Source organism: Triturus cristatus, chromosome 3_1, assembly GCF_964204655.1.
Source record: "Triturus cristatus chromosome 3_1, aTriCri1.1, whole genome shotgun sequence".
Lineage (NCBI taxonomy): Eukaryota > Metazoa > Chordata > Amphibia > Caudata > Salamandridae > Triturus > Triturus cristatus.
In genome coordinates, this window is record NC_140583.1 from 398434971 (window position 1) to 398454287 (window position 19317).

The 19317-nt window shown below is 43.5% G+C and overlaps 1 protein-coding gene across 2 annotated transcripts in view; it reads left to right on the forward strand.

Annotated features, from left to right (window-relative positions):
• The window catches only part of TMOD2 (tropomodulin 2), a 338026-nt gene that overhangs the window by 217990 nt on the left and 100719 nt on the right, over window positions 1-19317 (forward strand). For both annotated transcript variants that reach the window (XM_085644184.1, XM_085644185.1), the window contains exons 4-5: window positions 2011-2133; window positions 13831-13914. In XM_085644184.1, coding sequence (XP_085500310.1) covers window positions 2011-2133; window positions 13831-13914 — 207 coding nt within the window. The remainder of the gene's footprint in view (window positions 1-2010; window positions 2134-13830; window positions 13915-19317) is intronic.

Genomic DNA, 19317 nt, shown 5'->3' on the forward strand with positions numbered 1-19317 from the left:
ACATTAAATTATATTTTAATTATTTTAAGTAATTTAATTGAATTAATAAAAGAAGATCCTGCGGAGTTTTATTTTAAATCCCTAACTCAATTTTTTCCATGGTAGGGTGTTGCAGTATCAGTGGTTGGCCATGTGTGGTGCTGGTCTTACTACAGTTTCTTTTTTGACAGTCATGAATTACACTTGTAAGTTCATCCCTAACCCTTTTTCAGAGGCTGAGAAATGTACGTTTGTACACTTGAGTAACTTTACAATCAGATTTTGTGATTAGCCAAAAGTGGTAAAGTTACTCAAAAGTGAAAGAGTAAATTGCATGTGTAAGTATGGTGTAAGTTACCTTTGTGAAGCCCAAAGAGCCTCTGTTTTCATATTCCAAAGGATCCTGATCAATTTGAGGATTGCAACCCAAATCTTAAATTCAGAAGCTAAGGAGTATTGATTCAGTGACTGAAGTATATTACCTCTGAGAGCGTTAAAGCAGGACATGCACAATAACTGCAAAATACCTAAGTGATATAGAGGATATTTCATAGCATTTCTCAAGACCTATCACAGTTATTTTAAAAAGGTAGAAAGATAAAATAGGAAAGGTCTGCTTGGAAGTGTCTTCAAATTGGCACAAGACTACTGTCAGAAGATCTTGAGTTTCAGCTTGGGTTCACAGTTTTAGATTCTGGCCCGTGGGATTGATTACTGCTCAGTCCCAACTTCCCAGACCCTCTTAACATCTTGTTAGATCCTTTGGAGAGCGTTGCTTTCGTGCCACAGAATGGCTGACCAGCTGCTGATAGTGGTCATGTTCTGCATGCTTTTTCAAATAGTGCTGATTCAGCATTTCTTCAGCATGCTTGTAATTGCACAACTTGGGCTGGAGTACATCACTGTTTATGAGCGAGCCTCAAGGTTTCTGAGCCAGTGCTGTCTTCAGGACTTGTGAAACCCCAAACAAGATATCTGTCGGGACAACTTTGACTTTTATTACTGATTGACAACTAATTTACACCCTCGTGATGCCAACCAATATTGAAAAGGGTGACTCACAAATACAGCAAGAAGCTCAAGCTGCCCAGTATTCACCAGTCAATGATTAGATTGTAAAAGAATAAGTGCTATGGCTCAGGGTTTTGCTTTGAGGCCCATCGCTGGCACTAGAGAATGTCGGGTGCCAAATTCCTAGTTTTGATTTCACCTAAATCCTCTTTCATCCGCCCCAGACACTAAAATGCATAAAAGCATTTAAAAACAGACAGACACACTCTAACTCTGGAATGTATATATGTTTTATTAATCTTTAATACAAAATACATTATAGAACAAAGCATATGTAGTATGTAATTCTGGTAAAGGCAATATCAAATTCCCTGTGCAGGGTGTTTGTACATCGTAGATACAATACACTCAGCATTAGACTTTTAAAAATATCCCTTCTTCTTTCTTTAGTGATGTACCAAAAAATAAAAAATAAATATTCACAGGTGATTACAAAATCATTTTCCATTGGTATAAAAAGGATTACCATTTTTACGTTATGTGTATTTGTAAAGCTCACTATCATCTGCGAGGTTTGACTGGCTCTGAGCAGGTGGGTGTGTGTGCCTAGCCCTGCCTATCGTAAGTTGGTTAATTTAAAAGGTAGGCCTCCATCTTCTTGCAGAATTCACAAAGAGAAGAGGAGGCTCTGATGTGGAGTTTGAGGTCTAGGCTTTAGGAATGAAGTAAGAGAACGCCTGTCCTCCTGATATTATAGCATTCTCCGTATGCCTGGGATGTGTGCAAGTAGGAGTCCTGCTGAATGGAGGGGTCTGGGTGGTTGGTGGAAAGAGATGCGACTGTTCAGGTAGGTGGGGCCTAAGTTGTGTAGTTCCTTGAATGTGTGTGTGAGGAGTTTGAATTGAGCACCTTCATGTATCAAGAGCTGGAGCAGTTCAGTAAGCCAGAGTAGTTCCCCTGTTCAATTTAATTTTGAAGCCTGTATTTATTAGCATGTATTTCTCTCTTTTCTGTTGATAGGAAAAGTTTTTGTACCAAAGTACAAACCATTAGAACCCCAGAGAGAAGAAAAGGTGACCCTTGATCCAGAGCTGGAAGAAGCACTAGCTAGCGCGACCGCCACCGAACTGAGTGATCTTGCAGGTCAGTTTACTGTACACATGTGGTGAAGAAGTTACTAGCAAAATAAATTATTGCGTCCCTTCAAAATAATCCATAGTCACTGGGAACCACATAGGATGTGCTTTTTGTGAACTAGTTATGTATTCTAGAAGTAAATTGAAACCACCAGCACTCCTAGTTGAGGTATCATTAGCTACTCCTTGTCTATATGTTCATGGACAAATGGAGGTTATCCGTGTATTATATTTGGTCAAGCTAGCATGGCCATGGTTTGAACATGTTCTTGACTGCAGACTTTTAACCCAAATGTATCTTGTAATTTAAAATGGAGCATCACCCATGTATGGTTTCAAAGGAAGGACAAGACTGATATGTAGTAGCTTCTCTTACTCTGTTTCTGGGGTGTAGACATTCCTGAAGTTTAGAAACAATCGCAATGGACCGCACTCCGCTAGCCCCTCCTCCGGGTCGCCCCAAGAGAAGCTGGTACATGAAGTTCTTGGGTGGTTCACCCCAGTGGGTGCAAGTAAGTACTTGTTGAACTGATGATTCCTGAAGTTACCTTGATGGCCACTTTTTCACTTTGTTATTACTATGCTTTTGGCCTCTTCTCTGTACACCGCACTCAGTCTGAATCTTTAATCCTAGGCATGAGTTGCAGCACTTTGGAAGGTTGTATAATACCCAGAGCTGGATCAAGAAGCAGCTTCCCTTAAGCCACAGGAATCTATGCCGTACAATGGTAGAATTTAGCAACGTGATAGGATGTTATTTGAAGGGAGTGGAATAATACCAACATAAAGTTAATACAAATCATAGACATTCACAATAACTGATGCACTATTAAATTAGTAAAAAAATAAACATTATTTTCTAAGAAAACACACAGGGAGGGGCATATCAAGAATTTTAAATGGTATTAAAATATGTAAGGCAAACTTGAAAAATGAAACATATGAAGATATCTAAGGAATGGAAACTCTTGCTGTTGATCCATCATTTTCCGGGCCCACTTGCTTACCTGTTTGTCCGTCTGAGAGGTGATGAGAGTTCATATTAACGCTCAATCAGATTTCAAGTTAACAGCGCAACCCATTTGGCTACACAATAAGGAGCCAAAGTTCACAAAGGTTTATTACAAGTTGATAGTCAAATTCAAATAAACAACTCTCAGCACCATGCTATAAAGATACAGAATGACAAACAGGTATCCACAGACGGCGAAAGAAATTAAGGCAAATTAGTATCAAGCAAACAAGTAGTTCTGACACTGCGATACAGAACAATACATTTAAGATTTGATGCTCAGAGAATAATCTAAGGTTCTCTCTCCTATACATTAGTAATCTAGAATTCAAAGTTCAGAGGATGGTTTGGGGAAAAATGGTTCTGGCAATCAGAGAAACTCCATAAAGGAAGTCAGGTCAAGACAAAGGAAATCAAAATAAGAAAGCGCAGGCATCTCAGAAGCTCGGTCAAGAGTTTTCTATGGTTCATGTATAAGTGTCAGCCTAAGCCACACTTAAGCAAAAACCAGGAAAACATTGGCACATGAAACCTCTCAAAGTCTATTAGGATAGAATCAAAGAAAGGTGTCTGCAAGAATCTGCGAAGGGGTCCTATCAGCATCAGGGAAGAATTCTGAGGAAAAATCTGCAAGGAATCTACGAAGTATATGAGTAACAGTCCAAGGGGATTGGTGTATTAAAACGTATAAAGTCCATTGGGCAACACAACCTCAATCACACCATCAGGGGTCTATTGAAATCCATGAATCATCATGTTGCAGACTTCAACATTTACAGTTTGTCTCACACTAAAAGAAATGAAAACAACATATTTCTCCCAAACACACATAGGTTGCAACTTTTGGACAACAGTTCATTCAGTTAGCTCTCTGTTTCTCCATCTACCTTTTGTCAAGGTCCCTTTCTCAGGCTCCTGTTCCCCCTATCTATAGTCAGTAATGTATCTGTTGTAAACTAACAATGCATGTGAATACCTGCAAGAAATGTTGAGTAGCAGAAAAATGAAATCCGCTTCAAGCAGCATGGTGAAATACAGCCCTACTCATGCTAAATTTAGCATTAATCTCAATGGTGCCCATTTAATATGTGTGTGCATATGTATACACAAATAAATATACCTTATACATGCATTGTTTCATACTACATGTAACATTCATTCAATAAATCATCATAATAGTTAATAATAACTATGAGTGAGAACTTCATTTAAATAAAAAATATGAATTATCAATGCACATGACTTAAATTGATTGTCGTTTCTAGCAAGATTACATTCTACATGTGTGAGGAAGTGTTTAATCATAGTGTTAATTTGTTACATGTTATTCACGTGAAGTAGCACACAAATTTAGAAAGCCGCATTTAATCTCTATGGTGAATACATTTTCTATAAACGAAGATGATTATTAATCACTGTTATTAAGGCAAAACATTTGTGTAAGTAAGTTCCCTAATCCTACAGTGAACGCACGCTTTAATATATGTCAGGTGCAACACTTACATTAAAACTTGTTAAACCATACATGAATCATGAGCTAAGTGCGCATTCATACCGTATATCTCTCAAGTGTGTGACATTTGTGACGTGTAAAGGGTGGGCAATCTTTGCTTTGCACCACTGTGAAAGGTCAATAGGTCAAGGATCATCAGGTGGAAGTAGAGACCAATGACTGGAATCCAGTTCTGACACCCAGACTTTTCTATGCTGAATGCTTTTGTGAAAATCACAAAAAAACGATCAAATTGAAAAACAGAAGTGCCCTCCTTCTGAAAGCACAAAAGCCCTGCCATAGCACGTGCGCTAAAACCAAGTAGGCTGTGGTGACACTGAAGCTAAATACTGATCAACTGGCTACTGGCACAATCTACGACATAGATGGGATATATCTGCAAGAGTCACTTTGGATTTACTTTGAACTAGTAGCTCAAGTAGGCACATTATGGATGGACATCGATGTCTGATGTTGAAACCAATGTTCTCTTTGGGTGCTTTTCCAACTGAGATACTAGGTTTTTGAACTCCTTTCACTTGCTGGGTTTACTCCACTGACAGAGGTTGTAGGTAGTGAGTAGTATCTTCAAAGCAAGACGCACTCTCTCAGCACCATCCTGCAGATGGACTGACTGCATATTCAAAATCACCATCACTCCTGCTGAGGACATTTGATAAAGATGCAAGTTTCTACTGTCCCACTGCATCTCTCATCACTGCTGCTGTGTCGCTACTTCCCTAAGCAAACTCCAACACAACATGAGGGATCTTCTGGATATAAGGCCAGTCTTGACTTCGGCGTCCCATCTCTTTCACATGGAGCCGGTTCTACAGAAGAGTGATGATATCCTGAAGAGGCCTCTTGCACAGTTCTTTCATGCTGAAACTGGGAATCTATAAAAACCACAGCCAGCAATGAGACCTTTTACATTCACACTTGGCTCAGATTATATAGGGGGTCAAAAACTGCCAATCTATTTCCAGCACGCCGGGGATAGTGGGTTCTGACTTCTCTTGGGCAGGTTCTATAGAACCAGTATTTATCTTTGCAGGGGCAGGCGAGGTTAAGGGAGTTTAAGAAAAGGATGCATGAGAGGATAATGCGTACAACTGATGTCCCAATGGGGGCTGAGGTGGTCCTTGCAATAATATCTTGACCTCCCCTCTTGTCCACCACAGTCATCCCCAAACACACACATTCACACCAATCTTTTACTTGAGAATGAACTCTTATACTTCTGTGCTTTAGGACATTATGCGTATTCACAGATACAAATAGATACAAATGGAAGAAACTTGTGACATCACAAATACTATTGTGAACTTATATCACAGTTCTCACTTTGTTTCATACCTACAGTGGATCTGATGTCTATAGAAAATGCATAGTACAACAAAGGAAATGTGCAGAAATGCCTGATCAATGATTTATTGGTATAAGGGACACAGACAATAAAGAAAAAGTGGCAAAGCTGGAAGTCATAGTTTCCCTCATTTGTGTGTAAGAGGGGTCTCAGATATTAACACACACTGTATGGAGATTGTTTCTGTGGGTAGACAGACAAGAACGGTATTAAGGGGGTGTCCAATGCCAACAATTCCAAAGCCATTGAGAAATGTATCCCAATTGGGCATTTCCAGGTTACAGCTGAGTCAGATCTCCTCGTCTGTGAAAACAAAACGTTTGCCCCTTGAACAACCTTGAGCCTGACCGGGTGTTGTAATAATATCTTTTTCGTTTGTTGAGCATCAAAATATGGGTCTGCAAAGAACTACATGTTCTTTATTCCTGAAAAGACCACGTTTTCATCTGAAGGTGGCTGTAATATTTTATCCATTGTACCCGTATCTTGGCGGGTCAGTACTAAGGTATCTCCAATGGGATCACCTCAGCCACACACACCTTTATTGTGTGTTTTGAAAGTCTCCCTTAGTAGCCCAGATGCAGATAATTCACAAATACACACTTGGTTCCCCTAGTCGTTTTGTAATTATGTCGTTGTCCCCCATGGACAGAGTACCTTGCAGTTAGTTGGGGCCAGGTAGAGCAAATGTGTGCATAGTGCAAGAAGCTGTGTGTGTGGCACGGCCAAAAGTGAGCCCCATTGTGAAAACACATTGACAAGAATTGGTTGGGAGACACTGTTTGATGGCCTTAAACTAGAACATGTTGGTCCTTTACACAATGCAGAGAGGCACAAAACTTCCCTGATTTTGGAATAACATTCAAGATAGTGGCATCACGGCAGATGTGGACCAAGTTTAGATTTACTATGTAGGGGCTGGTGAGACTATTACCAAGCAGTGCCAAGCATCCCAATGGTGTTGGAGGATGGGACTGAGCCAAAATTTGAGATCGGAATTTCATTACAAATGTGGAGCAGTGGCACAGAAGGGGCTACGAAGGTGGACCCAGGGTGAGGGCTGTGGCCCATGTTGAGAGTTTCAGTGAACTGTTGGTTCAGTTGGGTTATATATGCCCAGCAGTCAGACATTGTGTGCACTAGAAGAGCACTAACTGAGCAAATTGTGTCAGGAAGCTCACATCATTCTTGTAATTTCTCTGAAACTTACAAAGTGGTTCCAGGACTATGATGCTGATGCCTGCCCGCAGTAGAGAGGAATGGATGGCCCATGGCCAATTGACCATATAGAGTTGTTGTGACCCTGCCTTACACCCAGAGGGTGAAACAGGGCCTCCTTGTATCTCAGGCAAGATGATGGACACCGGTCTGTTGGCTGAAGAAGAATTTAGGGTGCGAAGACCTATAGTTATGCCATGTAATAGGCCACAGCCTGTGCTGATGTGCTAAGTAAACCCATTGATTTAGGATGTGGGGTGGATTGTAGGTGGCTGTGGAAATATCTGGAAAACCCCATTATGAAAATACTAAAAAGGTGTATTTTCCTTGATCAACTGAAATGGGTGAGAGGTGAAAGCTTAGTAGAGGGTAAAAGGCACAGAACCTGTCTTTGAAATTGACATGGAGATGGGAAGTGGAGCTGTTGCTTCACCAGAGTCGGGAAGGAAAGTAGTCGCTATAACACTTTCCCACAGTTAGAGGCAGGAAGCATCTGGGTGTGGTGATCCCTTCCAAGTGCAGCATGGGTTGGTAGAGGTAGTTTCCTTATTTCCAGGTTATTTAAGTAGCATTTCATGATGTTTTAAAATGCATTGAGAGTGAAGCATTTACTCTGTCCGGTCACACAGGTTCTGCCACACACAGCCATGTTGTTGTAACCTAGAGATTAATGGAACATGCAGGACACACAAGGAGCTAAGAAAGAGACACCTGTGAATGTTTTGGACAGCATCTTGTCCAACATCAAGACAGCTACAATTAATTCCAATCCCCAGGCTATCCATTGGAGGTAATGCTGCAGAGTGATGTAAATGTGATGGAGTCAGACAGACATACTTCTTGCATGGTGGAAATAGGTACACCTCCTGATAAACTAAAGCTGTAGGAAAGTGCCATTTTTGTCACATATGGTCACTCCCACATGCTGATGGTTTTGTCTTTGAAAGTGCACTGGAGCCTGCTTATCAGGCCCCATCGTCAGTGCTCTCTCCCTAAAATATGGTACATTTGAATTGGTAACCCCAATTGTCAAGGACTTTAACCCCCTTATAAGTCCCTTGTAAGTGGTAAAGGGGTCACCAGGGCCTGGAGCACTGATTGTGCCACCCTCAATCAATCAATCAGGGGTTGGTAGAGCACACTTCTCACCCGTGAGGGTCTCAAGGCACTGGGGGAGGGGGGTTTCGGACAGCTCTGGTCATCTGAAGAGCCAGGTCTTGAGGCTCTTCCTGAATACTTGCAGTGTGGGGCTACGTCTGATGTCGAGGGGGAGTTTGTTCCAGGTGTTGTCTGCGATGTAGGAGAAGGATCCGCCTCCTGTTCTGGCTCTGTGGATGCTGGGGATTTCAGCCAAGGCTAGGTCAGCCGAGTGGAGGTTTCTCTTGGGGATATAGAAGGAGATTCTTTCGTTGAGGTATTGGGGTCGGGTGTTGTGGAGGGCTTTGTATGCATGTGTGAGCAGCTTGAAGGTCACTCTTTTTTCGACTGGGAGCCAATGGAGGTCTCGTAGGTGCTGGGTGATGTGGTCTTGTCATGGGATGCTGAGGATGAGTCTGGCTGCGGCTTTCTGGATGGTCTGGAGTTTCTGGAGTAGAGATTTGTTGATTCCGGTGTAGAGTGTGTTCCCGCAGTCCAGCCTGCTGGTGATGAGTGCGTAGGTGATGGTCTTCCTGGTTTCGGGGGGATCCACAGCATTGATCTGTCGGTTCGTAGTGCGGGAGGAGTCGAGAATGATGCTGAGGTTGCGGATGTGGTCCGTGGGTGTGGGAGGGTTACCGAGGGCAGGGGCCACTAGGTGTCAACCCACACGGAAGATGTGGATCTGAGGATGAGGACTTCCGTTTTCTCCGAGTTGAGCTTCAGGCAGTTGCTGCTCATCCAGGATGCAACATCCTTCATTCCTTCCTAGAAATTGTGCTTGGTGATGTCGGGTTCCTTGGTGAGGGAGAGGATGAGCTGGGTGTTGTTGATGTAGGATACTATGCTGAGTCCATGTTTCCTGACAATGGTTGTGAGGGGGGCCATGTAGATGTTGAACAATGTGGGGCTCAGGGAGGATCCTTGGGGTACTCTGCATCTGATCTCTGTGAGTTTGGAGACGAAAGGCGGGAGTCTTATTCTTTGAGTTCAGCTGGCTAGGAAGGAGCGGATCCAGTCTAAGGCAGTTCCCTGTATGCCGGCATCAAGGAGTCTGGCGGCTAGTGTGCGGTGGGAGACGGTGTCGAAGGCTGCTGAGAAGTCTAGTAGAATGAGGGCTGCAGTGTGGCCTTGGTCGAACAGTGTGCAGATGTCATCTGTAGCAACTAGGAGGGCGGTCTCGGTGCTGTGGTTGTTGCATAAACTGTATTGAGATGTGTTGAGGATGTTGTTAGATTTTGTGGAGTTCGTTAGCTGGATGTTGACGATCTTCTCTGTGACTTTGGCGGTGAAGGGGAGGAGAGAGATGGGCCTGTAGTTCTTGAGGTCTGTCGTGTCTGCGGAGGGCTTTATGAGGAAAGGTTTGACTTCTGCGCATTTCCAGTCATCGGGGAACATGCCTGTTTCGAGGGTGCAGTTGATTGTCTGTCGTAGTTCTCGTGCGATGGTGGAGGCAGCCCTGTGGAAGATGTGCAGCGGGCAGCGGTCGGTGGGTGCTCCAGAGTGTATGATCCTCATGATCTTTGCGGTGTCTTCTTTGGTGACCGGGGTCCAGGCGAGGATGGTCAGCTGAGTGGCTTGCTGGTGGAGGGTGTTGGGTCGATGCCTTGGTCATGTTCGTTAAAATTGTAGTAGAGTGTCCTGATCTCGTGGTGGAAGAAGGACCGAGTTTGTTTCAGAGGTCCTGGGAGGCAGGGACATCAGAGGTTTCGCTGGGGGCTCTGGTGAATTCTTATATAATGTTGAAGAGTTCCTTGGTGTGGCAGGAGTTGAGGAGGATTCTGTTGTGGATGAAGTTACCCTTCGTGGATCTGATGAGTTGGTGGTGTGCTGTAGTGGCGGTCCTGTAGGCAGTGAGTGCATTCGGGGTTTTGCTGTTCTTCCATGCTTTCTCGAGTCGTCTGCACAAGCAATTGAATTCTCGGAGGTCCTATGTGAACCAGGTGACTTTCATGGTGTTATGTCTGTTGAAGTTCTGGAGGGGAGTGAGCATGTTGGCGCAGTCGGCGATCCATTTGTGGAGTTCTATGGCTGCCGAGTTGGCGTTGGTCGTGGTGGGGGAAGAAGTGCAGCTGAGGGCGGAGGCAAGGTGCTCTTCGGTGATCTTGCTCCAGTTACTGCATGGGGGCGTGGCATTGGCTTGTGTGCGGTAGGTTTCGAGAAGGAGAAGTGGATGCTTTGGTGGTCCGTCCAGAGGGGTTGCTTGGTATGACTGAAGCGAATATTGATTCCTCCGACGAAGATGGGGTCGAGGGTGTGTCCCGCCTTGTGAGTGGGGGTGGTGACGAGTTGCTTCAGTCCGATCTTGGCAAGGTTGTCTAGAAGGGCGGTGGAGTTGGGGTCATTGAGGTTATCAAGGTGAAAGTTCAGGTCTCCGAGCAGTACGTAATCCGTGGAGGCGAGGGTGTGGGGCACGATCTGGTCGGCGATGGTGTTAGCGAACGGGGATCGTGGTCTTGGAGGTCTGTAGGCTAGAGTTCAATGTAGGGTAGTTCTGGGGTTGCCCTGGATCTGGAGGTGGATGTGTTCCATAGGGGAACAGGAGTCGTTCGAGATAGAGGTTGTCAGTCGGAGGGAGCTTATGTGGACGATAGCGAGGCCTTCTCCAGGGTGGTTAGGGTGGTCTTTCCTGTGGATCTTGTACCCATCGGGGATGGTGGTTGTGATGTCAGGTGCGAGCTGACGTTGGTCTCTGTGAGGAAGGCGACGTCGGGCAAGAGTGTGTTGAGGAGGACCCATATGTTTACTGCATGTCTGTGCAGGCAGCGTACATTGAGGAGGATACAGCTCAGGGGTTTGGGTGCACTGGTGTCTGGTGGGTTGGCGGTAGCTGTCGGGGTCATGAGGTGGGTGAATTCCGCCGGCAGTGTCGGCAGGAGAACGGGCCTTGGGTGATGCTCAGCATCAAGAGCTGGCAGTTGTTGTTGCTTCCATTGTTGAGTGCGTGGAGGGTTGCTGAGATGTATCGGCGGGGGTGTCAGACGATCAGGGTCCTGGCGCTGGTTGTGGTTGGGTCACAGACGGGCTTGCCTTTGGCCCGCCAGCGGCACAACCACACAGCAACCATCATTAAGTAGGGCTCGAGACAGCAGATGGGAGGTGAGAGCAGGCAAACGTGGGGGCGGGCTGCGGGGGCAGTAGCGGCGGCTGGTAAAGGGATTGAAAAAAGGCCACGGGAAAACGGAGCCAAAAACAGTGTACAGAAAAAACGGCACAGAGAGACATAAGGCAGAAACAGACAAAATGGCACAGACAGACAAAAAAGGTACAAAATAGAGAAAAACAGAAAATGCAGAAAGGCTGGCAGAGCGGGCCAGCAGAAGAGCAAGGCTCTCCCACTGGACCACTAGGGATGAGGTGCAGGCAGGAGCCTGCGGGTGGAGGAGGGCCTTGAACACCTACCTGGAACCAGAGAGGTGCTGGGGCAGAGGCGCAACGACGGAGTTTGCACTAGGCCACCCTGATTGGCCCAGTGCAAACTGCTTGGACTCAGCTTTGCCCTCACCATGAGTGACAAGGTCACAGCACCATTTTTAATATATATCATATTATATCATTATATCATTTTAATATATATATCCAGAGCCCAGGAGGCAAGGTACATTATATTAAAGGTATGGACTTAAAAGTGCAAGCTTATATGTCCCTATAGTAGCCTGTTTCCATTAGCGGCTACCATAAGTGTTCAGGAGGCCACAGATAACATGGCACCCCCAGGTTGCCAACTCCATTATGGTCCCACTGAAAAGTGTCATGTCTGGTATCAAACAACTTGTCCATCATAACCGACTCTTTTCAAAAGTCGGATTTAATATTACATTCACCCAGGTGGCTACTTAAGGTTGCCCACCTGGTTGCCCTAGCCTTTCCCGTGCCCTGGCTGACAGCCTGCAACTGCTTCTGCCAAGACAAGATTCTGACCCCCTGCCAGGAGGTGTGAACACTTCCAGGGGTCAGAAACAAAGGCCTGCCTGGCGGGAGGTGTCACCTCCCTCCCTGACAGGATGGCTAGTGTTGTGGCACATCAAGGCTGAATGCTTCCAAGCTTCTGCCGTCTCTGATATGCAACCAGGATTCCTCACAGAGGGAAAAAAAGCCAACACCCAGGCACATTTGGAACCCAGGCAGGCTGGAAAATGATATAGTCAGGGGCGTACCCCCTCCCACTCCCAGAAGGCTAGCCTCACCCCTAGGGTGGGCTACTTGGTCTGTACAGTTGAAAAAGGGTTTTACCATTTTTAAAAGTAGCAAAATAGAATCTTCTTGGTAGAAAAGGTGACACACTACCCTGGAAGTGATCAGTTCAGGAGCGGATTAGCCGCTTGGGCTAGTAGCCCATTGTTTACTAGCACCCACACCCCGTAAAACACCTTAATCTAGGATTTAAGGGGCTCCTCTGGCACCAGAACCTCAGATCTGATCGACATGCAACCAAGGACAAAGAAGAAACTCAAGTCTGCCACTTCAGGATCTGCACAAAGCAAAGGTGTAATAAACTTCACCTGTGGCAACCACCCTACAATTGCATGACTGCGACACGTCCCGGACCAGAGACCAGTTCCATAGGTAAGAGGAACCCCTCTGCAAGCCAAAAGCAACTCCAGAACTCTCTTAGACTGGAGGTATTAGTCCCCTGCAGCCCGCAGGTACAGTACTCTTCCGCAACCAAGACCATCAGTTTGCCATGGGACTCCCTCTCAGCCAAACCCCAAAGAATGCTACAAAAGCCTTGCAACCTTACTTTTATAATGTATACACTCTGTAACTTTAGAGCAGGATAACAAAATGCATATTGATGTAACAACACATTGACTCAAAATATATAGTCGCGTACTGTAGGTTGGATGCAAAGTATGCGAAAAACACAATAAATCTGGTTTTGAAATAGGCTTACTTTGCAATGTATAGTTTTATTTCAAATGATTCTGTCAATTTGACTGTGCTTTTCGTTATCTCTACTCAATGCAGACACAAAGCTTTTGAAGGAAACCCTATCTCAAAGCAAAACCTAAAACAGTTTTAGAACCCACAAGATATTTTCCTTTGCCCAGAAACATGCATCTGATAGCTTCCAACCATCTGCTTTTAAAAATTATAAAATCTAGAGCTCTCTGAGCCCTTCGTCCCATACAAGGCAACACCGTACAGAACTATCCTTTCATGTGTGAGTGCATGCCATTGCAACAGAGGTAGAGCTCATTCATCTTGTTGATGGAATTTCATCCTTACTGAGACTTACAAAATGCACTTTGTTGTAGGGCATAGGGTTTGAATTGATACTTTTAGAAATCATGACCCTGCAGGCCATCAACTGGTTCACTTGTTTTATTGTGATAATGTCATGACAGGAGAATCCTCACTTGCAGGTTTTTTTTAATAACTGTGCTGTGTCAAGTGGTGATCTCAATGTAACCATGAAATCTCTCCACTGAGTACCACTGATATTTTACTATTCTATGTGTGACCTTTTCACTTGTAGATGTTCTTGGAGTTCACAGTTTTGTCAGTAAAGCAGGTGACAAAGAAGGAATCCGTGCTGCACTCAGAAGAGGCGATCTCAGAAGTAAGATTCAATTTTATGGCTTTAGCTAAAAGTCTAATTATTTATATTAATTTTAGCTCCAGAGAGCGTAAGGATGGCAATTATAGTTGATGCTAGTAATACACCATAATTCTAGATTTAGTGTGTGTTTTGTTTTTAGTAATCAAAAATCCTATATGAGTTTTGTATGAGTCGCAAATGCACTTATGCACTTTTCATAATGTAGTTAGTGCTGACACTTTGGGCATGCATGTTGAATACAAATATGTGGTTCATTGCGGTTATATTCAGTTTAGATACAACATAAAACACTCAGGCCCTCATTACTGTTAAATTTCTGCCCCTAGCGGTTGGGTGTTCGTTTTTCTACACTGAGGACATTTGTCTCCACCATTATTCCTGTTCTACTGGTAGACATTGTGATTTCTACTACCACTTCATTAAAGGGCAGACAAAAATAACTTATTCTAGTGGAGAATACCTCTGTAGTTAGGGGTAGGTACTTTCCTTTGAAAAGGCATTTATTATTTTGCTAATAACTTTAGAACAGTTAAATGAATCTGCACAAAGCTTTCCAAAAACATTCTCAATTTATTTGAGTTTAGCATAGCAAGTTCTGGGCAGATTTATCAAGCCAAGGAGGCAAATACAAGCTGGGGTAAAGAAGGATGGCATTCGCAATTGTGATTCCCAATATGAAGCCATTGACTCACCTACAGAACTTTTGGCTGTGCCAAAGTGCACCAAACTTGCCATGCAAGTAGAATTGTACTCAAGGAAGTTCTTTTGCTTGGTTTGTAGCAATTCCTTTCAATAGTGTTTGAGAAATTAGCATTAGAAAAGTGATTTTTGTAGCCCTCAATTTAACTTTGGGAGATAGAAATATCTGGACTGTTAATCTGCAAATAGTTCAGTGATACCAAATTTAAAAATAAACACATTTGATTGGATGCAGGGGCTTTTTTCCTCTGACGTCTATTTCAGGTCTTCGAACCCAAAACAACGGTTGACTACCCATGGAGGGTTGAGAGCAGGTCCTAGCCAAAGGTCAACTCCTGGTGCACATTGTCAAAGGAATACTTTTATAGAAGGTAAATGTAGAATATAATAATAAAAAATACAAAAAACTTCACAGAAAAATAAAAGTTAAATTGAAGTTAGGTTTAGCTTTGTCAATAGTATCTTAACGTATGTTAAAAAAACTCAGAAGTTCCTACAGGGTGCAGATGTGGTTTACAAAAGACACATGAAGTCCTTAGAAATTCACTAAAAAAACACTTAAAGTGTGGTTATGAATGAAAACCGAAAAACCACTGAAGTACGCAAGGCATGGCCCGTAACATGCACACCAGCCGTGCAAACCATAACTCACACACCAAAAGCAAAGCTTATCACCCTACAGTAATTATACCAATAAGTTGTAACAAGTAAAAGCACAACATGATTAAGTAATAATTCCTACTCAAACAAATAGTACTACACTTATAGTCGTCTCTTTAAAAGTCTTAAGAGTATTATGACATGTAAAATCATCTGTAAGATTATTGACAACATTTGATAAATACATGGCTCGAGGACTAAACATTCCCATACCTTGAAACCCTTCCAAATGTATGTCTAAGACGGTGTCACTTAAAATGTAGATGCAGGGTTAATCTGGTTTTATTTTCCCAAGCACAATGTTCCCTCCTAGGTAAGGACAGAATTTGTAGATGCGGTCTCAATGCGAAAGAGGCTTTAGTGCATGTTTTACTAGATTGCTTGTGATTTTTAGCTCAACGAAATACGGTATTAGAGAACGGGAGCAGGCAGTTAACTTACTCTTTAATATGGGGTATTTGGATTTAGCTTGTGCTTCAGGATGATTTTAACTATACGTACCAGGGCCGGCTTTAGCACTGGTGGCGCCCTGTGCGACAATGTTTGTTGGCGCCCCCTACAGACTCCCTCACTACCACCCTTTCACAGTACCCCTCAAGTCTCCATAATCACTCTCTCGTATTTAATTAGTTGTATGGCACCTCCTATACCAGTGTAGAGTGTCAGAGCACTTTACATCACACACACACACTACACAGAGACAATCAATCATAGGTGTGTACATCAGTGTATAGGAAATGTTACATAAGCCAGAAGTCTACAAGGTGTAGGAGTCAATGCCATCCATACTGGTAGACATTTTAGTTTAAGAGTGCTTTGTCTGGAGAAGCACAGACTCATAATTGAAAACATAACCCCATGGTTAAATGTTTTTATAATGTACGATAAGTGTTACGAGGCGGTGTTATTGCACAAATGTTTAAAAGACCAAGGTCTTGATAAACATATATCTTGACTGACTGACTGAATTATGTATATTTATAATATGATCCATTACATCAAAGGTGAATGTTATGAGCACTGCATTTGGTGTGCAACTTATGGATTGCGATACTAACCTTAACTTATGAATTTCAATGCTTTTTCTGATTGTATTCTTAACAATAGTTTCATTTTAACTGTTATTTTTGTAAGTTAATTTTCTGAGGTTTTCATGTCACTCTGCGTGATTTCTTCATGCTGCATTAAAGATGTTTATTGCACTCTTTGTACTGACTTCAAGAGAATAAACAGTACTGTGGTGTTATCGAAATGTATACCTGTGACCTGAGGGCCAAACACAGATCACTCTAAATTACCTTTTCTGTGCAACAAACAAAAAATAAATGTTCTCTTTTGGTCAATGCACTTGTTTCTGTCACAAATTCACTCACTGGTTGTACTGCGGGGGTCGCGACAGAAGTCCATGTTGTGAGTTAGGAGGCCTTGGTGGTCATGAAGCATGGGCGTAGACGTCTGACAGCACACTCCCAGTCATGGAAACAGTAGCCTCATTCTCTTGGCAGCAGCAGTAAGTGAAAGCAGTGCAGCTTCTCTCTCTCTCTCTCTCTCTCTCTCTAGGTCTTTGTCTCTTTCCCTCAAGCTGGAAGCAGGCCCTTCCAAGGGGAAAAGGGGGGCCAGAGAGGCTATTTATGCCCCAGGCCCCACACTTTCCAGGGCCCGCTTTACATCAGCAGCATTTATTGACAGATTTTTAATTGCATCACAGCTGCCATCTTTTTAATAATGATGACTCTTGTGTGGCTTCAGCACTAGATGGCATCAGGCACCATGCTTTCTCTTTCCATGAAGGACACTTTTTTAGGTCTCAGCCTGACATTAGCAGCTCATGCGCTACCCTCGTCATACGAGGACTTCTTGGAATCGATACGATTCCAGAAGCCGAGTCCCAGCTCCGCCTTCAGTTTTCATTCATGCGAGTCGATTGGCGTCACAAATTATGCCAAAGGCAGTGCAATGATTGCACCGAAGGCATGTCAATCCCTCCTTGTTGCCACCCTGTCTCCTTTTAGCCACGCCTAGCGGGATTGGATCTTTTACTGGCGGCAGTACACACACTCCTTTAATTATTAGCTACACAGTTTTTTCCCCACATGCTTTTTCCTAAACTTGCAAACTTGTGTTTTTTTTTGTTTAAGCAGCGCGGCCGCTCTTTATCTTGTGTTGTTTTAAAGCTCTGTGGTTGTAAGGTGCACTTTATGTTCTTTTGTCATGTTGGAGAATGGCGCTGCACATTTGCTGGCTTGCCGAAATCAACTTAAAGTGAAAGCGCGATGCAAATATAAACAAGCGCTCTGCTCATAATATTTTCTATAATAATCTGCCCGCACTTCTTCATTAGTGTCTAACGTCCTTCCAGTATGAAATTATGGTAGAAAATTATTGTGTTGTGGCGCCTTCTGCCCAAAGACAAAAAGGGATAGTAACGCCGATTATTTACAGCGCCTCGAAGCAGCAATACTGCAGCAGCAATGGCTATGTAAAGCAAGGATTTTATTGCGATGTACTTGGATGTTGGCATTTAAGGTCCTAATAAAGTGAAACCATTTTTCAAATGTGAGCGTGTTTCCTGTTTTCTTGTTGGTTAAAGGCGCACACTTTCAGAAGCGCAGTCTGTTGCAGAATGGGGTGAGAGGTCACTCGGGGAAGGCGGCGTAGCTTGTCTCTGTTTACCAGGGCGTTGGCCCAGTCTTGAAAGGCAGCCATTGTACATGCATGCTAGGGTAGATAATCCCTTGGGTGGGGCCCCTCGCATGTCAGGGCCCCTCCATGCCACACCCACCCAAGAGAGAAAGACAGAGAGAGAGAGATTCATTAATAGTGCACCCTACGGGGCTGGGTAAGAGTCAAGATTTCACCATGCATTTTTTGTGAATTTTGTACACTTCACAAACGCTGATAAGTACCACCCTATGCTTTAATACAAAAAACAAAGTGCCTTGCGCATGTGTTATCAGTAGCGGCCACCCGGGTCCTGCAGATTAGCATTTGTTGAAATGGGCACTGGTTCCTGCCAACGGGGGCGGCTTCGCAGAGCTACAAGTGTGGATCGCAGAGTTTCGGCAACTGTTGGTCGGGCAGATTTTCTTCGAGTTTCGGCAGACTTATCCGGGGATTTTTGTAAAGATGCGAGAAGTCGTACAATACTTCGGGGATGAAGATAAGATTGAACCCCAAATAAAATGATATAAAGGCATGTCTGTCCTGTTTCCATTGTTACTAATTATTAATTATAAATACGGATGTAAGACCATCAGCTTCTTTATTTATGAAAACGAAAAGAAAAAAGAAAGTTGATCTACTTTTTTGACCATCAGTGCTGCCAATCACAACTTGTCGTCTGTGCAGATGACAACACGGAGAGTTTATGAAATAAGTATTTTGTACAACGCGGCTGTAGCTGCGGGTGTGTGGGGAAATCAAACTAGGGTGTTTTATGTGAGTATTGTTTCTTTCTATGTGTGCATATAGCGTTGCTGCTACAGACAGACAGTCAAGGGCGATTCCAAGTTTATTGGTGACATAAATATGAAATATACCAGTTTCAACTCCATGTTTTCAAAGCATAATATATAGTAAATATCGATAAATACAGATACACTGAACAAAATTAAATATGTAAACGTTTCAGATGGAAATGGCAAACAAAAACCATATAACCTTGAGACCTAATTCTAATAATACAGCAAGAAAGAATCTTGTGTGTTTATCAAGACTCGACTGGAAATGCGGGCACAAAGCTCCCTGGTCCAAATAAACTTTGCGCCAGATGTTGACCGCATTTTTCCATCTGATCACCGACTACCTAAACATGGAGATTGAGTTGAGACATGCAGATCCTCTTTGTGCAGTTAACTAACTCAGTTGTGAAGTTTTATGCTCGTTACCACCGGTGAAAATCGCAGTTTCCTCTGTGCTGTACATTTTAACTAGAGTCAAAGCAGGCATGGGCACCGCATTCGTCAGGGTGGAAAAAGCCAGTGGGTAGAGTTACCAACATCCCGGAGAGTGCCAGAAGTCTCCTTTGACATATCGGGACAAAGT